The 23,418-nt window shown below is 45.9% G+C and overlaps 1 protein-coding gene across 2 annotated transcripts in view; it reads left to right on the plus strand.

The window, feature by feature from the left end:
- The window catches only part of armc1 (armadillo repeat containing 1), a 53,550-nt gene that overhangs the window by 2,816 nt on the left and 27,316 nt on the right, over positions 1 to 23,418 (plus strand). For both annotated transcript variants that reach the window (XM_072467662.1, XM_072467663.1), the window contains exons 3-4: positions 5,560 to 5,651; positions 7,261 to 7,450. In XM_072467662.1, the coding sequence (XP_072323763.1) occupies positions 5,560 to 5,651; positions 7,261 to 7,450 (282 nt within the window). The remainder of the gene's footprint in view (positions 1 to 5,559; positions 5,652 to 7,260; positions 7,451 to 23,418) is intronic.

Genomic DNA, 23,418 nt, shown 5'->3' on the forward strand with positions numbered 1-23,418 from the left:
CAATTGAACAGTCTTACTGTCTCTGCTCAAAGGAGAAGAACAATTGCAACTTCCCTAGTCTCTCCACATGATTGAAATATTTCATCCTTGTTACAATTCTGGTAAATCTCCTCTGCACCCTCCTGAAAGCCTTTTCATTCTTCCCAAAGTCTAATCTCCGAAATAGACACAAGGCACTAGCTGAAGCCCTACCGGTGTTTATAAATATTTGCCATTACTTTCATTCTTTTGTATTCTTTGTTTCTACTTCTAAAGTCAAGTAACCTGAATGCTTTTTAACAGTCTTATCAACCTCTGTCATTTTTATTGATTTGAGTATTCAGAGGAATTTGGGTGTTCTTGTAGCTTAAAGTCAACAACAAACAATTTGGAAGGCAAATGGCATGTTGACCTTTATTGCAAAGAGGTTAGAGTATTAGGGAAAGGAAATATTGGTACATTATACATGACACACCTGAAGTACTGAGCACATTTTTGATCTCCTTACCTAAGGAATATCATGCTTGTTTTGGAAGGAATGCAAAAAGTTCACTTCCTGATATACGTCTTGATATGAGAGGACTGTCCTATGAGGCGAGTTTTAGAGTAGAACAGGCCTATACTCTCCTGGCACTTAGAAGAATGAACCGTGATCTAATTGAAACATATACAATTCGCTAAATGGTTGGACATGGTATTATGCTGAATGGCTGTTTCCCTGCATGCAGCATCTAGAACTAGGGATCAGAATCTCAGGATAAGGAGTCAACCATTTTGGACTGAGCCAAAGTTGAAATATCTTTTAACTTTAAGTTAAAGTTAAATTAAAGAACTTCTAAGATTAACTTACAGAAAGATGACATTTTGCTGGTAAACAATTGCAGTTTACCAGGTACAGAGGAAATATTGGATACACTGTCAAAGTACCAATGCTTTCTCTATACCTTTTGTACTAAAGTTGCTTACGTGACTAATGGCAGAGGCGTAAGATGAAATATGTGCTTTTGACCAAAGACTAATACGAGGGTGAAGCAGCAAGATAAGAGTATGCAGGTGAGCAAGATTCCTATTGACTCCACCGCGAGCTGGTAGCTTCTCTGCGCTCAGTTGAGCAGGAAAAGGCAAAGCAATGTGCTGTGATTAAAATTAAATTGTTGATGAGGTAAAGAAATATAGTGGCAGAATTGTTTTGCATGATAGTGCCCCATGACTCAAAACAGTAAAACAAAATCTGCTTGTTCAAATACCAGGTGCCTGCAAAATATTTTCTTATTGTGCATTTTCTACTTTACAAAATATATTAATTATTTTGAATATTATGGAGGAAGGGGAGGAGGCATATACTTCCTTTATTCTCCCCTTTCTTCCCAGCTACAACCACCACCACCCTGAGCTTCAAAGAGTCTCAGAACTTCCTACAGTGCCAAGAATTGTTTAGAATTTAGAAATGGCACTCAAATTGGTACCGATTGATTTATTTAATTAACCTTTATTTAGCCAGGTAAGTCAATTGAGAACTAATTCTCTTTTACAATAATGACCTGGCCAAGAGGCTAATGCAACACAGAAATTACACAACATTACAACTCATTTGACATGCTGAATCCACCATCAATAAATCGGGCACATAAGACAGGAACTCATCTATATTACAAAAACAGAAAATGCTGGATAATCTCAGCTAGTCTGACAGTATGTGGAGAGAGAACGGAGCAAACGTTTCGAGTCTGAATGACAAACAATCATCCTTACGCAAAACATTAGCTCCGTTCTCTCTCTACATACTGTCAGACCTGCTGAGATTATCCGGCATTTTCTGTTTTTATTTCAGACTCCAGCATCCGCAGTAATTTGCTTTCAGCTCGTCTATATTGTCTGATCACCTCCATTGAATTCTATATAATAATTTAATTACATTTTTCTTGTCACTGTTCTTTACATGTTTACATGAATTTCTGTGCTGTCATGTAATGGGATGGAGAACAATAGAATGGAACACAAAATAAACCCCCACACAGTTGCAATTGAGAAGGGTGCAAACTCTTGTCAACAACAGGACAAGCAATGAACAAAAGTGTAGCAAATCTAAATTCATGGCAGATAGACCATATGCACGCTAATATAAATATTTCCATTCTTGGTAGTCTTAACAGATGCAGTAAATTGCATTTCATCAGCAAAATGGTTGGCCGTTCTGACAAAATTTGCAACATTGCACAATGAAGAAAAAAATCTCAAACTATCCATATTGGGAATGAAGCACAATTTGACCTCTACTGCAATCTCCACAATATTTGCTGGTGTACAGCAAAATTTATTGGAAGCATGAAATAAATTTGTTGAAATAAAATGTAAAGAGGCAGCAAACAGGGAAGTTCACATGATGAAAATGGAGATGAAATATTTCACTGTGGTACAGCATAGAATCATTGCACTGTACGGTCAGGGCGAACTGTAATCACATCACATTCTATTGTGGCAGACAAACATGAAGAGAATAGCAAACTTTACTTCACTATTAAATCTGCTCTTGCAAGTAGGAATCTTTAAGGTATTCCAGTTGATCTCTTGCAAAGTTGCTTATCTAAATTTGTGGTTTGGATGATCCCACTATTTAGCTGATAAGCCAGCCTATCCCTTAAATGCTTCCTCTGCATAAATTGTATAAACATGAAACCCAAATAGTTGTGACTACTTTGAAACTCTTTAGGTCAATTTTGACAAGGTTAGTTTTCGTTCTTTTCAAGATTGCTTTGCATCTGTAACTGACTAATTTTATTCCATGAGAAGGTAGATAAATCCGTTATCGTGGTTCATTAACATTGAGAAATATGCCACACTGGTCCATATTTAAGAACTCAGCGACCAACTTAAATGAGTATGCCACCACCGTCACAGACTTCATCAGCAAATGTGTGGACGACTGCGTGCCAAAGAAAGCAGTACGTGCGTTCCCCAACCGGAAACCATGGCTCAATCGCGAGATTGACTCCCTACTGAAGGACAGATCTGAGGCGTTCAAGGCAGACGACCCTGACCTATACAAGAAATCCAGGTACGACCTCCGCAAAGCCATCCGAGATGCCAAGAGAGAATATCAAACCAAGCTAGAGTCACAGACAGACTCTCGGTGGTTGTGGCAAGGACTAAGCAACATAACGGGCTACAAAGTGAAGCCGAACAGTATCTCTGGCAGCAGCGCACCCCTCCCCGATGAACTCAATGCATTCTGTGCTCGGTTCGAGCAGGTAACCAACAATCCACTGTTGAGTGCCCCAGCAGCCCATAATTCACCCATACCCACCATCACAGCTTCCGAAGTCAGATTGGCCTTCCTGAAAGTGAACCCTCGGAAGGCGACGGGCCCGGACGGGATCCCTGGTCGTGCAGTCAGAGCCTGCGCGGACCAGCTGGCAGAGGTATTCGCGGACATCTTTAACCTGTCCCTACTCCGCTCCGAGGTCCCCACCTGCTTCAAGACCACCATCATACCGGTACCAAAGAAGAACCAGGCAACGTACCTAAATGACTACTGACCAGTGGCCCTGACTTCAGTCGTAATGAAGTGCTTCGAGAGGTTGACCATGAAGCGCATCACCTCCATACTCCCAGAACGCCTTGATCCACTGCAATTCGCATACCGCTGCAACCGGTCCACATCAGACACCATTTCCCTGGCCCTACATTCATCCCTAGAGCATCTCGAAAACAAGGACTCCTACATTAGACTCCTATTTATTGACTACAGCTCCGCCCTCAACACCATAATCCCAGCCAAGCTCGTATCAAAGCTCCAAAACCTAGGACTTGGCTCCCCACTCTGCAACTGGATCCTCGATTTTCTGACCAACAGACCACAATCAGTAAGAATGAACAACAACACCTCCTCCACAATAGTCCTCAACACCGGCGCCCCGCAAGGCTGCGTACTTAGCCCCTTACTCTACTCCCTGTACACACAACTGCGTGGCAAAACTTGGTTCCAACTCCATCTACAAGTTTGCTGACGATACGACCATAGTGGGCTAGATCTCGAATAACGACGAGTCCGAATACAGGAAGGAGATAGAGAACCTAGTGGAGTGGTGTAGCGACAACAATCTCTCCCTCAATGCCAGCAAAACTAAAGAGCTGGTAATTGGCTTCAGGAAGCAAAGTACTGTACACACTCCTGTCAGCATCAACGGGGCCAGGGTGGAGATAGTTAGCAGTTTCAAATTCCTAGGGGTACACACATCAAAATCTGTCCTGGTCCACCCACGTCGACGCTACCACCAAGAAAGCACAACAGCGCCTATACTTCCTCAGGAAACTAAGGAAGTTCGGCATGTCCACATGAACCCTTACCAACTTTTACAGATGCACCATGGAAAGCATCCTATCGGGCTGCATCACAGTCTGGTATGGCAACTGCTTGGCCCAGGACCGCAAGAAACTTCAGAGAGTCGTGAACACCGCCCAGTCCATCACACAAACCTCCCTCCCATCCATTGACTCCATCTACACCTCCCGCTGCCTGGGGAAAGCGGGCAGTATAATCAAAGATCCCTCCCACCCGGCTTACTTACTCTTCCAACTTCTTCCATCGGGCAGGGGATACAGAAGTCTGAGAACACGCATGAACAGACTCAAAAACAGCTTCTTCCCCACTGTCACCAGACTCCTAAATGACCCTCTTATGGACTGACCTCATTAACACTACACCCTGTATGCTTCATCTGATGCCAGTGCTTGTGTAGTTACATTGTATATGTTGTATTGCCTTAATATGTATTTTCTTTTATTCCCTTTTCTTCTCATGTACTTAATGATCTGTTGAGCTGCTCGCAGAAAAATACTTTTCACTGTACCTCGGTACACGTGACAATAAACAAATCCAATCCACTCTAGTTTGGCTATAGGTTGTGATTACCCTGCGGCATGGAAAGGCTTATTAAAAATCCTGACCTACTTCTGAGTAGAATTCCATCCATATTACTTGTGAGTACAAGAGATTAGTCAGATAATTGATATTTCTAACAACTTAGAAGTATAGATGCCAAAGTCCACATTCAAAACTATTATGATCCCAGGTTAAAGTTCAACAGGTTTGTTTCGAATCACTAGCTTTTGGAGCACTCGAATCACTAGCTTTCGGAGCACTGCACCTTCCTCAGGTTCCTTCACCTGAGGAAGGAGCAATGCTCCAAAAGCTAGTGATTCGAAACAAACCTGTTGGACTTTAACCTGATGGTGTAAGACTTCTTATTACTGTGCTGATTATGATGTGATTGCTATTTAATCTGAAATATAATTTGCATGTACATTATTTGCATTGTGGTAAACTCAAAACTGCTCTCATTTCTGATCTTGTCAACAACTCTAGAGTGAGTTGCTCTGTTTTTCACGTGCGCTGTAGTAATTTTGGTAGTCTTGACAGCATTACTATACTAATTTTAAGGAGCAAATTTGTGCAGAAAGAACTGATACCATTTTGTTCTCCCAATTGGATTCCTCAGTTGTTATTGTAAAATGTTGTTTTTCCTATTGTCAGTGATGACTAATGCAGCTATGTTATTTTTTTCCACTTCTGCACCTCAGGCTCTGCGCTACCTGGCAGAATGCCGTTCCAGCAGAGAGAAAATGAAAAGTGAACTAGGCATGATGCTGAGCTTACAAAATGTCATCCAGAAGTAAGTCTGTATTACTATGTTAGTTTTAAAGCTGAGAACTGCATCTTCCTTAGTTTATATTAAAGATTCCATCCATTCTTGACTTTTTCGAAGGAGCTTTTGAATAGACGTATTAAGGATCTGATTTCTTGTGTTCCCATAAAAATCTTTTGGATTTTGGTGTCCTTTTACTCCTCAGTGCATCATTTGATTTGACCAAACTTGCACTCTTGAGCATAAATTACCAATATCATATATTCAATATTGATTAGGAGATAGTGTGTAACGCCATGAGTAATTCATCAAGTTATGGGGAATCCATGACCGTTTTGACATTGAAACACCACACATTGCAGGTGAATGTTGACGGTTTTATAATATATTTCATAGCAGTAATTCATGTAAGAGTGTTTAATGGATTATGCTACCCCACGTACCAAATTTAAGATGCACTAGATTTCAGTTTTTTAAAACTTGTTTTTGGGATGACTGCACTGGCAACTATTGCTAATTCCTAACTCTTCTTTAGAAAGGGTTGGTGAGCCACCCCCTTGAACAGTTGCAGTCCATCTGGTCTAAGTACACTCACAATGTTGTAATGGAGTTTCAGGATTTTGTCCCAATGACTGAAGTAACCACAATGTAATTTCAAGTCAGTGTGGTATGCAAAGGAGAACGGCAGGTGGTGGTGTTCCCATGAGTCTGCCATTACCCTTCTAGGTTTTTTATTCTTTCATGGGACATGGACACTTCTGACTAGACCATCATTTTCATTACCCATGAAGTGTTGGTAGTGAGCCGCTGCCTTGATCTGCTGCAGTTCAGGTGGGGTAGGTATGCCCACATTGCTGTTAGGGAGTGAGTTCCAGGATTTTGACCCAGTGACAGTGAAGGAATGGCTATAAAGTTGTGTTCCTGTGCATCTGCTGCCTTGGTCCTTCAAGGTGGTAGAAATTGCAGGTTCAGAAGGTGCTGTCAAAGGAGCCTTAGGGAATTGCTACAGTGCCTCTTGTAGATGGTATATACTCTTGCCAGTGTGTGCCCGTGGTGAATGAATTGAAGGTGGTGGGGTAATCAAGTGGGCTGCTTTGTCCAGAATAATGTCGAGCTTCTTGAGTTGTTAGAGCTGTGTACATTCAGGCAAGTGGATAGTATTCCATCACACTCGTGATTTGTGCCTTGGTGGACAGGCTTTGGGGAGTCAGGATGTGAGTTACTAGCCATTGCCCTGCTATTGTAGCCACAACATTTATATAGCTGGTCCAATTCAGTTTCTGGTCAATTGTAATTTTGGTGGGGGATTCAGTGATGGTAAAACCATTGGATGTCAAGGAAAGATGGTTAGATTCTCTCTTGTTGAAGATGACGGTTGCCTGGCATATGTGGCGTAAATGTCACTTGCCACTGATCAGCCAAGCCTAAATGCGATCCAGATCTTGCTGCATGCGAGCCTGGATTGCTTCAGTATCTGAGGAGTTGTGAATAGCACTGAACACTGCAACCTCAATGACTATCCCCACCTCTTGTGCTTAAAGGAAAGTCATTAGTATGTTATTAACAGTGTCTGACTTTTCTAAAGATGTTTTAAATTAATTCAAAAGATTTGACTTTTCATACAATTACTTTTCAGAACAACAACACCTGGTGAAACTAAGTTTTTGGCAAATGAAGTATATGAAATTTTGCAGACATCAAGCAGCGAAGATTCTGGCTACACAAATGATCATAACTCCCATAGGCGCAAGCCACAGTTTTTTTTGGGAAGCACTAACAAACGTGCAAAAACAGTAACTCTGCAGATAGATGGTTTGGATGATGCGGTAAGAAATCCTATCCATGTAAACTTTTGTTTTTAATAGAGGTTTGGGAATACATTTTTCAGTTGTGAAGAGTTTTCCATGGGTGTAGGTAGTAATATTTTCTCAGGGCGATGAGCATTATTCAATTTTAATTGTTTTGTAAAAATTTATTTTAAAGCTTACGCTGTGACTGTGCAAAACCGCCTCAAGTACTAATCATGCAACAAGTCTTGGCATTGTTTGTGTGGCTTTGTTCATGTATGAGAATGGAAAACTGGACCCCTTCATTAGTTAAGGTTTTACATGGCAAAGTGGTTGTGGTTATCAACATTAAATAAATAAGCGGGACCCTTGAACTGCTGGAAACTTAAGTGATGGTTTTATTTCTGCCCCTAAAGTGAATGCACCTAAATTGCTCCCTTCTGAATCCATGATGACTGATATTTACTCATTTGTTATCTTGAAAGTTTACCCATTAACCTATCTAGAAGTACTATCTCACTTATATCAAAGTTACTAATTTCCACTGGGTTAACTCTTTGAGAAGTGGATTGCTCTAGTCTAGTGTAACCAATCATTTTACTGTCTTGTGCCTGACCTTTCTTCAAAACTCTTCTCTCCCCGCCCCTATCTCTCATGTTTGAAGAACTGAAGGAACCTCTTACTGATATATTTTGCATCTACTGCAATACTTTTTTTAAGTTATGCTTTGCACTTGATCACCTTTTTAAAAAAAAATGTATTTTTTCCAATTAAGGGGCAATTTAGCGTGGCCAATCCACCTATCCTGCACATCTTTGGGTTGTGGGAGTGAAACCCATGCAGACACGGGGAGAATGTGCAAACTCCACACGGACAGTGACCCAGAGCCGGGATTCGAACCCGGGTCCTCAGCGCCGTAGGCAGCAATGCTAACCACTGTGCCACCGTGCTGCCCTTTGATCACCTTTTTGACATGTAGCTATATAAAACATTAATTCTTATGAACTCCATCCAGTTTTCCCTGCAGGATTTAAAGTTGTAAACTCAAAATTATGTTTGCTACATGTTAATCCGTGAAAAATTCCACTTGAACTCCTGAGGTATTGAACAACCATCTCCCAGTTAATTTGCTTAAATTATGCATCCACATGTATATGAAATGAGACCTTTTTATTGCTGTAGAATCAGCTCTTGGTTTGTGGTTTATCTGTATCCTAGATTCCAAAACATAATTTTGCTTTAGAAAGGGTGTTGAAAGAATTTACGAGAATGGTTCCAGGGATGAGGGACATCGGTTATGTGGATAGATTGGAGAACCAGAGGCTATTTTCCTTAGGCAGTAGAAGGTTGAGAAGAGATTTGATTAAGGTGTTCAAAATCAATAATGACCTACACAAGCAGATAGAGAGAAATATTCTGTATTGGTGAAAGGATCGTGAACCAGGGGACACCAATTTTAAGGTGAATGCCACAAAAACCAATGGCGACAAATTCCACACGGACGGTGACCCAGAGCCGGAATTCGAACCCGGGTCCTCAGCGCCGTAGGCAGCAATGCTAACCACTGTGCCACCGTGCTGCCCTTTGATCACCTTCAAGGAATGCACAGTTTGGGAGTGTGGTGGAGGCAGATTCAATTGCAGCTTTCAAAAATTTGATATCTAATGAGAAAAATTGGCAGGATCTGGGGAAAGGGTGGGGAGCGGGATTAACTGAATTTCTCTTGCATATGATGGGCTGAATGATCTCCTATGCTGTAACCAGCCCATGATTCTATCTGGTCACTATGCCCTTACAAGTACAATCCCATCTGTTTTCTGGGTGTTTGAATCATTCATGAATATCAGGACCAGAGGAGCACAACCTTTAATGGGTGGGTTAAGAAATAATCATGCAAGACTTCCGGTTGCGGCAGGGATGAGCTAGCCGCACGTTTTGGCGGCTCCAGCTCCGACGGAACTTCGGGCTCTTTTAAGAGCCCCAACGGGGACTTGGACGGTCGTAAAACCCGGTGCGAGGCGCGAGGGAAGGGAGTCCCCCCCCCCCCCCGAAAGGCGGAGGGAAAAACCGGCGCCGGCGGCTGCAGCCTGAAGAATCTGCAGCCAGAAGATCAGAGAGAGAGAGAGGGAGTGAAACAAAATGGCGGCGGAGAAACCACAGGTGACATGGGGGCCTGAGCAGGACGAGGTGGTGAGACGGTGCGTGGACCTGCTGAAGAAGGAGGTAATGACCCCGTTGTTACAGGCAATTGAGGGGCTTAAGGAGACTTTAAAGACCCAGGAGATGGAACTTCGCGTGGTGGAGCAGAAGGTGTCAGGTATTGAGGACGAGGTCCTGGGCCTGGCGGACAAGACTCAGACGCACGAGGCACTTCATAAAAAGTGTGCTGACAGGATTGAGGCCCTTGAAAATGGAGCGCGAAGGAAGAACCTTAGGGTACTAGGTCTCCCGGAGGGTGTGGAAGGAGTGGACTGTGGAGCGTACGCAAGTAAGATGCTGAGCTCACTGATGGGTACTGAGGTCCCTGCGGGCCCCATGGAGGTGGAGTGGGCAAATCGGATCCCGGCGAGAAGACCAAAAGCGGGAGAACCACCGAGGGCGATAATCGTGCGATTCTACCGCCTTAAGGACAGAGAAGAGGTCCTGAGATGGGCCAAAAAGGTGCGGAGCAGCAGATGGGAGAATGCGGTGGTAAGGATCTACCAGGATTGGAGGGCGAGCTTCAACCGAGCCAAAGAGGTTTTGCACAAAAGGAAGGTGAAGTTTGGGATGCTGCAGCCGGCAAGACTATGGGTCACGCATCAGGAGAGACATTATTATTTCGAGACAGCGGAGGAAGCATGGTCCTTCATCAATGAAGAGAAACTGTACCGGAACTGAGGGACTGATGCTGCAGGGAACTGTTATTGTTGTTATTATTGTTTTTGTTAATGGGAGGGTGAAAGTTAAGCGAGAAGTAAACAGGGAAGGGGGGGACACTGGGGAAATGTGGGCGCCGGTGAGGGGGGAGAGGCGGGACATAGTCAGAGAATGGGGAAGGAGAGGGGGAGGGGAAAGGGAGCTGCGCCATAAGAGGCGGGACAGGTAAAGGGATGTTCCCGCGCCAGAAAGAATAAGGCGGGAAAACAGGCGCAAGGCGGATGGGAGTTCCCTCACACCGGGGGGGCCGAGGAGCAAGCAGGAGTAGCCGGGGTCAGTTGAAGTCAGCTGACTTACGGAAGTGATATGGGGGGAGCAATCAGGCTAGATAGGGATCTAGCGGGGGGGGGACAACTGGGTTGCTGCTGCGGAAATCCAAAAGGAAATGGCTAAAGAGAAGGTGGTCGGGGCGGAATGCGACGCTGGGGGAGCGAGCGGGAGCGCGGAGGCGGGATATGGGACTGGCCTAGAGAAGGTAATGGCTAGTCGACACGGGAGGGGGGCAGGTAGCCCCCCAGTGAGGCTGATCACGTGGAACGTGAGAGGCCTGAATGGGCCGATAAAAAGGGCCCGAGCGCTCGCGCATTTGAAAGGACTAAGGGAAGACGTGGTTATGCTCCAAGAGACGCACCTAAAGGTGGCCGACCAAGTTAGGCTAAGGAAAGGATGGGTGGGACAGGTGTTCCACTCAGGACTGGACGCAAAGAACAGAGGGGTGGCCATTTTGGTGGGGAAACGGGTAGCATTTGAAGCAAAGAACATCGTAGCAGATAGTGGAGGTAGATATGTAATGGTGAGTGATAGACTGGAGGGAATGGAGGTCGTGTTGGTTAATGTGTATGCCCCAAATTGGGACGATGCGGGGTTCATGAGACGGATGCTGGGGCGTATTCCGGACCTGGAGGCAGGAAATTTGATTTTAGGAGGGGACTTCAATACGGTGCTGGACCCGGGGCTAGATAGATCCAGCTCAAGGACTGGAAGAAGGCCGGCAGCGGCCAAGGTACTTAAGGGGTTTATGGACCAAGTGGGGGGAGTGGATCCATGGCGATTTCTTAGACCCAGGGCTAGGGAGTATTCCTTCTTCTCCCACGTCCATAAAGTGTACTCCCGGATAGATTTTTTTTGTTCTAGGAAGGTCGTTGATCTCTAGGGTGGAAGAAGCTGAATACTCAGCCATAGCGGTTTCGGATCATGCCCCACATTGGGTGGACCTGGAAGTAGGAGAGGACAGGGAGCAGAGAACACTCTGGCGATTAGATGTGGGACTGATGGCGGATGAGGGAGTGTGTGCAAGAGTGAGGGGGTGTATCGAGAGATACCTGGAGGTCAATGACGACGGCGAGGTCCCTGTGGGAGTGGTCTGGGAAGCACTAAAAGCGGTGGTCAGAGGAGAGCTGATTTCTATTGGGGCCCACAAAAGGAAAACAGAGGCCAAGGAAAGGGATAGATTACTGGGGGAGATTTTAAGGGTGGACAGGGAATTTGCAGAGACCCCTGAGGAGGAGCTGTACAGGGAGAGGAGACGACTCCAGACCGAGTTTGACCTTCTGACCACCAGAAAGGCGGAGGTACTGTGGAGGAAGGCACAGGGGAGGAAGTATGAATATGGGGAAAAGGCTAGTCGCCTGTTGGCGCACCAACTGCGAAAGAGGGCAGCAGCGAGGGAGATAGGAGGAATTAGGGATGAAAGGGGAGACACCGTGCGAAGGGCAGGAAAGATAAATGAGGTGTTTAAGACCTTTTATGAAGAACTGTATAGGTCTCAGCCCCCAGAGGGAGAGGAGGGGATGCGGCAGTTCCTGGATCAGTTGAGGTTCCCGAAAGTGGAGGAGCAGGCGGTGGCAGGCCTGGGGGCGCCGATTGAGGTGGACGAGGTTATTAAGGGACTGGGAAGCAGGGAAGGCCCCGGGGCCAGACGGGTTCCCGGTGGAATTCTACAGAAAATATGTGGACTTGTTGGCCCCGTTGTTGGCGAGGACGTTCAATGAGGCCAGGGAAGGGGGGACACTACCCCCGACAATGTCGGAGGCGACGATATCGCTAATTTTGAAGAGGGACAAAGATCCGATGCAGTGTGGGTCCTATAGACCTATTTCACTATTGAACGTGGACGCCAAACTGCTAGCAAAGGTGCTGGCATCGAGGATAGAGGACTGTGTCCCAGGGGTGGTGCACGAAGACCAGACAGGGTTCGTAAAAGGGAGACAATTGAATGTTAACGTGCGACGGCTATTAGGGGTGATAATGATGCCCTCAGTGGAGGGGGAGGCAGAGATAGTGGCGGCAATGGACGTAGAGAAGGCATTTGATAGGGTGGAGTGGGAGTATTTATGGGAAGTGTTAAGGAGGTTTGGGTTTGGGAACGGATTTATTCGCTGGGTTAGACTACTTTTATGGGGCACCAACGGCAAGCGTAGTTACAGGTCGACATAGATCGGAGTATTTCCGATTATATAGGGGAACAAGACAGGGATGCCCGCTGTCTCCATTGTTGTTTGCGCTGGCAATTGAACCTCTGGCCATGGCGCTGAGAGACTCCAGGAAATGGAGAGGGGTGACTAGAGGGGGAGAAGAACACCGAGTCTCGTTATACGCGGATGACCTATTGCTATACATGTCGGACCCAGCGGGGGGGATGATAGAGGTTATGCGAATCTTGAGGAGGTTCGGGGAATTTTCGGGGTATAGGTTAAACATGGGGAAGAGTGAGTTATATGTGATACATCCAGGGGACCAGAGTAGATAGATAGAAGGCTTACCGCTAAGGAAAGTGGAAAGAAACTTCCGATACTTGGGGATTCAGATCGCTAGGAGCTGGGGAACCTTGCACAGACTTAATCTTGATGTGGAGATGCCGGCGCTGGACTGGGGTGAGCACAGTACGAAGTCTTACAACACCAGGTTAAAGTCCAACAGGTTTGTTTCGATGTCACTAGCTTTCGGAGCGCTGCTCCTTCCTCCGGTGAATGCAGAGGTCTGTTCCAGAAACACACATATAGACAAATTCAAAGATGCCAAACAATGCTAGGAATGCGAGCATTAGCAGGTGATTAAATCTTTACAGATCCAGAGATTGGGTAACCCCAGGTTAAAGAGGTGTGAATTGTATCAATTAGGGCAGCACGGTAGCATGGTGGTTAGCCCAATTGCTTCACAGCTCCAGGGTCCCAGGTTTGATTCCCGGCTTGGGTCACTGTCTGTGCGGAGTCTGCACGTTCTCCCCGTGTCTGCGTGGGTTTCCTCCGGGTGCTCCGGTTTCCTCCCACAGTCCAAAGATGTGCAGGTTAGGTGGATTGGCCATGATAAATTGCCCTTAGTGTCCAAAATTGCCCATAGTGTTGAGTGGGGTTACTGGGTTATGGGGATGAGATGGAGGTGTTGACCTTGGGTAGGGTGCTCTTTCCAAGAGCCGGTGCAGACTCGATGGGCCGAATGGCCTCCTTCTGCACTGTAAATTCTATGAAATCTATGAAATTCTATGAAATCAAGCCAGGACAGTTGGTAGGATTTTGCAGGCCAGATGGTGGGGGATGAATGTAATGCGACATGAATCCCAGGTCCCGGTTGAGGCCGCACTCATGTGTGCGGAACTTGGCTATAAGTTTCTGCTCGGCGATTCTGCGTTGTCGCGGGTCCTGAAGGCCGCCTTGGAGAACGCTTACCCGGAGATCAGAGGCTGAATGCCCTTGACTGCTGAAGTGTTCCCCGACTGGAAGGGAACATTCCTGCCTGGACCGGGGAGGAGTCGGTGGGCGAACTAAAAAGAAAGTGGGAAGAAGAATTAGGGGAGGAGATAGAGGAGGGTATGTGGGCTGATGCCCTAAGCAGGGTAAATTCCTCTTCCTCATGCGCCAGGCTTAGCCTGATTCAATTTAAGGTGCTACATAGAGCACACATAACGGGGGCAAGATTGAGCAGGTTCTTTGGAGTGGAGGACAAATGTGGGAGGTGTGGCGGGAGCCCGGCAAACCATGCACATGTGTTTTGGGCGTGCCCGGCACTGGAAGGGTATTGGAAGGGAGTGACGTGAGTGATTTCGCAGGTGGTGAAGGCCCGGGTCAAACCAGGCTGGGGGTTAGCTCTATTTGGAGTTGCGGAAGAGCCGGGAGTGCAGGAGGCGAAAGAGGCCGATGTCCTGGCCTTTGCGTCCCTCGTAGCCTGGCGCAGGATCCTACTCATGTGGAAGGAGGCGAAACCCCCCGGACTGGAGGCCTGGGTAAACGATATGGCGGGGTTTATTAAACTGGAGCAGATAAAGTTTGCCCTGAGAGGATCGGCTCAAGGGTTCACCAGGCGGTGGCAGCCATTTCTCGACTACCTAGGGGACCGTTAGAGGGAAAACGGATGACCAGCAGCAGCAACCCAGGGGGGAGGTGGGGGAGGCAGTTGAGTATAGGGCAATAGAGTACGAGGTTTTGTTACTTGTATATTATTACTACTATTATTACTATTGTTAAAAAGTTTAAAAATTTCTGTTTTGTTACTGTTATCGTTTCGCTTGTTTTGTAAGCGGGAAAAATGTTGCTCAGGGAAAAAAATTTCAATAAAATATATTAAAAAAAAAAGAAATAATCATGCAATTGGAGCTCAAAACCAGGGGGGCATGGTGGTGCAGTGGTTAGCACTGCTGCCTCACAGTGCTGAGGACCTGGGTTTGATCCTGGCCCGAGGCCACTGTCCGTGTGGAGTTTGCACATTCTCCCCATGTCTGCGTGGGTCTCACCCCTGCAACCCAAAGATGTGCAGGGTAGTTGATTGGCCATGCTAAATTGCCCCTTAATTGAAAAAAAAGAATTGGGTACTCTAAATTCTTTTTTTTTTTTAAAGGAACTCAAAACCATTTAGGTTTTCTCAATTTACATTAGGCTGATGCATCTGTCTTCGGTGATTGGCTAGTTATAATCAAAGCATCTCTGTCTACCTAAAATATTTGTGTATAAAGCATGTCCATAGAGCATCATACCAAATTGTTTATGGGGAGAAAATAAGTCAAAATTACAAAAAGACTCCTGTTTAGCAATGTTTTGGTGTAACTACAGCATAAGAGGAGCATTGCGCTGCTATTGTCCCATGAAATTTGGAAATGACTGATTTACACTGATCTTAACACCCAAAATCTTGGCATGTACAAGTTTCAACTATTTGTGCTGTTTCTGAAACCATTCAATAACAGCTCCTTCCTGTGAGAAAAGATTAGCTTTTGAATTTCCTACATTAAAAAAATAATGTGCTAGTGTTGATTTAAACAGGAAAAATGTATGTGCAGCAAAACTCAGTCACCTAGTATCAGGTGATTGACTCGGCTTTGATGACATTTTCTTTGATATTTTAATGCTGATACCTGCTCTGTACTTAACTAAAGTGTTAGTCTCAGTGAGCACAGGGATAATGAGTGAACGGGACTGGTGTGAGCTAGAATACACGCAACAGAGTTTTGGATGATCTCAAGTTTACAGAGAGTGGAGGGCAGCACAGTGGGTTAGCCCTGCTGCCTCACGGCGCTAAGGTTCCAGGTTCGATCCCGGCTCTGGGTCACTGTCCGTGACAAATATGCGCAGGCCAGGTGTATTGGCCACGCTAAATTGCCCCTTAATTGGAAAAAATGAATTGGGTACTCTAAATTTTTAAAAAACGTTTACAGAGGGTGAATTGTGGGTGGCCAGCCTTGAATTGGAATAATCAAGACATGGGGTTTAAAGATATAAATGTGAGTTTCTACAGGGCCAGAGTTGGGGAATGTTATGGAGGTGAAAACGGACGGTATTGTGATGGCACAAATATATGATAGGAAGCTCATCTTGGACAGATATGACCCCACGGTTGTGAACAGTCTGATCCAGGTCAGACAGTTTCCTGGGCGAGTGATGAAGTTGGTTGCTACAGAACGGATTTTGCGGCGCGGATTGACGATGGTAGAACATTACAGCGCAGTACAGGCCCTTCGGCCCTCGATGTTGCGCCGACCTGTGAAACCACTCTAAAGCCCATTTACACTATTCCCTTATCGTCCATATGTCTATCCAATGACCATTTGAATACCCTTAGTGTTGGCGAGTCCACTACTGTTGTAGGCAGGACATTCCACACCCTTACTACTCTCTGAGTAAAGAACCTACCTCTGACGTCTGTCTTATATCTATCTCCCCTCAATTTAAAGCTATGTCCCCTCGTGCTAGACATCAACATCTGAGGAAAAAGGCTCTCACTGACCACCCTATCCAATCCTCTGATCATCTTGTATGCCTCAATTAAGTCACCTCTTAACTTTCTTCTCTCTAACAAAAACAGCCTCAAGTCCCTCAACCTTTCCTCATAAGATCTTCCCTCCATACCAGGCAACATTCTGGTAAATCTCCTCTGCACCCTTTCCAATGCTTCCACATCCTTCCTATAATGCGGTGACCAGAATTGCACGCAATACTTCAAATGCGGCCGCACCAGAATTTTGTAGAGCTGCAACATGACCTCATGGCTCCGAAACTCAATCCCTCTACCAATAAAAGCTAACACACCGTACGCCTTCTTAACAACACTCTCCACCTGAGTGGCAACTTTCAGGGATCTATGTACATGGACACCGAGATCTCTCTGCTCATCCACACTGCCATGAATCTTACCATTAGTCCAGTACTCTATCTTCCTGTTATTCCTTCCAAAATGAATCACCTCACACTTTTCTGCATTAAACTCCATTTGCCACCTCACAGCCCAGCGCTGCAGCTTATCTATGTCCCTCTGTAACTTGTAACATCCTTCCGCACTGTCCACATCCTTCCGCACTGTCCACAACTCCACCGACTTTAGTGTCATCTGCAAATTTACTCACCCATCCTTCTACGCCCTCCTCCAGGTCATTTCTAAAAATGACAAACCGCAGTGGCCCCAAAACAGATCCTTGTGGTACACCACTAGTAACTGGACTCCAGTCTGAACAGTTCCATCAACCACCACCCTTTGTCTTCTTCCAGCTAGCCAATTTCTGATCCAAACTGCTAAATCTCCCTGAATCCCATGCTTCCGTATTTTCTGCAGTAGCCTACCGTGGGGAACCTGATCAAACGCTTTACTGAAATCCATGTACACCACATCAACTGCTTCACCCTCCTCCACCTGTTTGGTCACCTTCTCAAAGAACTCAATAAGGTTTGTGAGGCATGACATACCCTTCACAAAACCGTGTTGACTATGTCTAATCAAATTATTCCTTTCCAGATGATTATACACCCTAACTCTTATAAATCTTTCCAAGATTTTGCCCACAACAGAAGTAAGGCTCACTGGTCTATAGTTACCGGGGTTGTCTCTACTCCCCTTCTTGAACAAGGGGACAACATTTGCTATCCTCCAGTCTTCTGGCACTATTCCTGTTGATAAAGATGACTTAAAGATCAAAGCCAAAGGCTCAGCAATCTTCTCCCTAGCTTCCCAAAGAATCCTAGGATAGATCCCATCCAGCCCAGGGGACTTATCTATTTTCACCCTTTCCAGAATTGTTAACACCTCCTCCTTATGAACCTCAAGCCCTTACAGTCTAGTAGCCTGAATCTCAGCATTCTCCTCGACAACATTGTCTTTTTCCTGTGTGAATACTGACGAAAAATATTCATTTAGCACCTCTCCTATCTCCCCGGACTCCAAGCACAACTTCCCACTACTGTCCTTGACTGGCCCTACTCTTACCCTCGTCATTCTTTTATTCCTGACATATCTATAGAAAGCTTTAGGGTTATCCTTGATCCTACCTGCCAAAGACTTCTCATGTCCCCTACCGGCTCTTCTTAGCTCTCTCTTTAGGTCCTTCCTAGCTTACTTGTAACTCTTGAGCGCCCTTACTGAACCTTCATGTCTCATCTTTACATAAGCCTCCTTCCTCTTGACAAGTGTTTCAACTGCTTTAGTAAACCACGGTTCCCTTGCTCGACCACTTCCTCCCTGCCTGACAGGCACATACTTATCAAGGACACGCAGTAGCTGTTCCTTGAACAAGCTCCACATTTCCATTGTGCCCATCCCCTGCAGTTTTCCTCTCCATCTGATGCATCCTAAGTCTTGCCTTATCGCATCATAATTGCCTTTCCCCCAGATATAACTCTTGCCCTGCGGTATATACCTATCCCTTTCGATCACTAAAGTAAACATAATCGAATTGTGGTCACTATCACCAAAGTGCTCACCTACCTCCAAATCCAACACCTGTCCTGGTTCATTACCCAGTACCAAATCCAATACGGCCTCGCCTCTCGTTGGCCTATCTACATATGTGTCAGGAAACCCTCCTGCACACATTGGACAAAAACGGACCCATCTAAAGTACTCTAACTATAGCGTTTCCAGTCAATATTTGGAAAGTTAAAGTCCCCCATAACAGCTACCCTGTTGCTTTCGCTCCTATCCAGAATCATCTTTGCAATCCTTTCCTCTACATCTCTGGAACTTTTCAGAGGCCTATAGAAAACCCCTAACAGGGTGACCTCTCCTTTCCTGTTTCTAACCTCAGCCCACACTACCTCAATTGATGAGTCCTCATCAAACGTCCTTTCTGCCACCGTAATACTGTCCTTGACTAACAATGCCACCCCTCCCCCTCTTTTACCACCTTCCCTGAGCTTACTGAAATATCTAAACCCCAGCACCTGCAACAACCATTCCTGTCCTTGCTCTATCCATGTCTCTGAAATGGCCACAACATCGAAGTCCCAGCTACCAACCCATGCCGCAAGTTCACCCACCTTATTCCGGATGCTCCTGGCATTGAAGAAGACACACTTTAAACCACCTTCCTGCCTGCCGGTACACTCCTGCAACTTTAAAACCTTACTCATGACCTCACTACTCTCAACCTCCTGTATACTGGAGCTACAATTCAGGTTCCCAAGCCCCTGCTGAACTAGTTTAAACCCTCCCGAAGAGCATTAGCGAATATCCCCCCAGGATATTGGTACCCCTCTGGTCCAGGTGTAGACCATCCCGTTTGTAGAGGTCCCACCGACCCAGAATGAGCCCCAGTTATCCAGAAATCTGAAACCCTCCCTCCTGCACCATCCCTGTAGCCACGCGTTCAACTCCTCTCTTTCCCTATTCCTCTTCTCGCTATCACGTGGCACGGGTAACAACCTAGAGATAATAACTCTGTTTGTCCTAGATCTAAGTTTCCACCCTAGCTTCCTGAATTCCTGCCTTACATCCCTATCCCTTTTCCTACCCATGTCGTTGGTACCTATGTGGACCACGACTTGGGGCTGCTCCCCCTCCCCCTTAATGATCCCGAAAACACGATCTGAGACATCACGCACCCTGGCACCAGGGCGGCAACACACCAACCGCGAGTCTCTCTCGTTCCCACAGAATCTCCTATCTATCCCCCTAACTACGGAGTCTCCAATGACTAATGCTCTACTCCTCTTCCCCCTTGCCTTCTGAGCAACAGGGACAGACTCTGTGCCAGAAACCTGCACCCCATGGCTTACCCCTGGTAAGTCCCGTCCCCCCCCAACAGTATCCAAAGCGGTATACTTGTTACTAAGGGGAACGACCACAGGGAATCCCTGTACTGACTGCTTCCTCCCAGCCCCTCTCACCATCACCCATCTATCTTTATTCTTCGGAGTAACTACATCCCTGAAGCTCCTATCTATGACCACCTCTGCCTCCCGAATGATCCGAAGTTCCTCCAGCTCCAGTTCCCTAACGCGGTTTATGAGGAGCTGGGGATGGGTGCACTCCCCACAGATGAAATCAGCAGGGACACTGTCGGCGTCCCTCACCTCAAACATTCTGCAGGAGGAACGTTTGGTGTCTTTGGTCTTCCCAATGTTTAGATTTAGGACATTTCTAATTGGATGTTGTAAAGGCAATCTGCTAATTTAGTGACTGGAGGGATTGCAGAAGGGGGCGGAATAGTTTACCTTTTTCATGGTTTGTGATTTTTGCCAAGAGCAGTCTTTTTTTATTGCGATAGGCACAGGAACCTGACTTAAGCGATTCAACATGGAATTTCAGGAAAGGTGGGCATGGATTTGGTGACAAAACAATCAAGGACTTTGTAAAGGAAAGGGAGGTTTGAGAAGGTGATAGTTGCAAAGGTGTCGAGAATTACATTTTCAGACGAGGGGGTAATTGACAGATTTGAAAATGAACGGGGCAGTACCTGAATAGTGAGAACCTTCCAAGAATATCAGCTAATATGGAGAACAGGAGGCGAGGTCAGCAGTTTGATGGGGATAGCTGTGAATGGGAGAGATGGATCTCCTGGACAAGGTGACCTCAGACTGGCCATGGGGGTAGATGGAAGAGAAGTTGGAGAAATGCTCGGACTGGATGTTACTTTAGCTTAGCTCTGTGGATTGGAGAAAGGAAGGGAAGCAGCAAAGGCAGCTGATTTGAATCTTATTGGCAAGAAAATCGATGAGTTCCTCGCACTTGTCGGTGGAGGAAACTGGGAAGAGGAGTTTACTAAGACAGTTTGCAACAGAGAAAAAAAGCTGTGGGTTATTTTTGCGTCTCCAGATGATTCCGGAATAGTAAGCCATTTTAACAGATGGGATCTGCATGATGTGATGTTGCTTAATGTGGTCCAGCCAGATCTGACAATGAATAGCTAAAACTGTTGCCTGCCACATCACTTCGCTGTGTCCCTTTGACTAAAAGAATGGCACTATGGGCCATACCCGTGTTAGAGGTTGTGGTCAGAGCAGATGTGTTAGTAATAGTGTTATTAGGGCATAAGACATCAAAAGTGATGGTGAGGGGTGGTTGAGCAGATGGGTAGCTGCAGGAATGTCATGGTGAATGGAGGGTTAACAGCTAGATAGATGTAATTTTTAATTTTCAAAGTTCAGTTGTAAATGAATTGGGAGATGTATTTTGCCAAGAATAGACATAAAAGCAGGTAAGTTTGGGAGGTAGAGCAGGATGTCGGTGCAATGGAAGGGAGAAACGTCTTCCACTCAACTCCTTTCAGTACTTGTATTGGATACTGGCCAAGGAAACAATGCATTCTGACACCTATTAAAATAAAATGTTCTTTTTTTCTTTCATTCTTTATCAACTTTTGTCCTTGCTTTGCCTGTACTTGCCTCTATTCCTTCAGTGTACACTTTGTGGGCGGCACGTTAGCACAGTGGTTAGCACAGTTACTTCACAGCTCCAGGGTCCCAGGTTCAATTCCCGGCTTGGGTCATTGTCTGTGCGGAGTCTGCACATTCTCCCCGTGTCTGCGTGGGTTTCCTCCGGATGCTGCGGTTTCCTCTCACAGTCCAAACATGTGCAGGTTAGGTGGATTGGCCATGTTAAATTGCCCTTAGTGTCCAAAAAGGTTACTTGGGATTACTGGGTTATGGGGATCAGGTGGAGCTGTGGACTTAATAAGGGTGCCCTTTCCAAGGGCCGGGGCAGACTCGATGAGCCGAATGGCATCCTTCTGCACTGTAAATTCTATGATTTATAATTCTCCAAGAACCAGTCCGAGTGTTCATTCATTCTGAAGCCAGATGGTGATACAGGAAACCAATATTGTATTTTTTTTAATACTAGATTTTTTCTTTACTGAATGCAATATTTACAAATGTCTGCCTCCTCCTTAATCCCAAAATCTCTCTTCATGCCCCTTTTGTTACCGATTATTCCAATGAATTGCCGCATATGCAAGGACTGAAGCTTCTTTGAGCTGGAATTCAACATGTCAGCACGTGGGCAGCACGGTAGCATTGTGGATAGCACAATTGCTTCACAGCTCCAGGTTCCCAGGTTCGATTCCGGCTTGGGTCATTGACTGTGCGGAGTCTGCACATCCTCCCCGTGTGTGCGTGGGTTTCCTCCGAGTGCTCCGGTTTCCTCCCACAGTCCAAAGATGTGCAGGTTAGGTGGATTGGCCATGATAAATTGCCCTTAGTGTCCAAAATTGCCCTTAGTGTTGGGTGGGGTTACTGGGTTATGGGGATAGGGCGGAGGTGTTGACCTTGGGTAGGGTGCTCTTTCCAAGAGCCGGTGCAGACTCGATGGGCCAAATGGCCTCCTTCTGCACTGTAAATTCTATGATAATCTATGATGTCAGCTTTGCTATCCTTTATAGTCCTTCACTTATCTTTCTGAACTATCAAAGGAAAGCTGCAAATCTTATTTTTACTCTTGAGTAAATCAAATAAACTAATTGATTAAAGACCTTTAAAGGGTCTCTATACTTTTAATCGGTGAAAATCGATGAAATGAGGGGGTCACGTGATGTGAGTATGGGGGCGGTAGCGTTTTAGCGAGTTCTGGCATTGCCCGTCCTTTATTTTATCCTAGTGCACTTTTCAGACTTGTCTTTGTTTTGGGATATGTGTCCCTGGATGATCCTGATTGGAGTTTTGCAATGAAGAGCCAAGTTAAATTGTAAAGAATCCTTGTTTGACTGTGATGGTTGGAGTTGGCCGGGACCCAACTTGCAGTGGCATAGGTGGTGAGAGGGCACTTGCCCCAGTGGTGCTGTGTGCATCGGGATGATGGCCGCCATTGAGAATGTTGTTGTAGATGAGGATCTCTGCTCTGTGGTGCAAGTCTTTGGAGCTCACTCTGAAGGACTGCGAGGTATCCTTGGGAGAATGGTGGGGGTGCAAGATAGAATCTTTGTATTTGATAGGGAACTTTCCCTAGTAAGGACCCACCTTCGATTTGTTGAGACCCTGCATAATGTCTTGTCAATCCTGATTGGTTCGAGATGTAGGCGCTGGACAGAGAGTGTCTGTGAGCCCGGTCCCCAGCAAGAAGTGGGAGGCGAGTTCCCGATTGAGTTTGAAAATTGGCTGCCATGCTTTATTAATCTTGATCTGGAGGCTGGATGTAACCGGTTCAACGGAGCTCCGTGTATCCAGCCTTCCAGTTATTAGAATAGGAGGAATTGAGTGGCGGCCATGGCAGGTCTGGGTCAGTTGGGTCCCTGTACTATCCTGTTCTCGATGTTTGTCATAAGGGGTTGGAGGTGGCCGATCAAAGAACAAACAAAGAACAATACAGCACAGGAACAGGCCCTTCGGCCCTCAAGTCTGCGCCGAACACGTATCCTGTACCGATCATGTATCCTATCTAGACGAGCTGTCTGTATCCTC

The sequence above is a fragment of the Scyliorhinus torazame genome, chromosome 11 (assembly GCF_047496885.1).
Source record: "Scyliorhinus torazame isolate Kashiwa2021f chromosome 11, sScyTor2.1, whole genome shotgun sequence".
Lineage (NCBI taxonomy): Eukaryota > Metazoa > Chordata > Chondrichthyes > Carcharhiniformes > Scyliorhinidae > Scyliorhinus > Scyliorhinus torazame.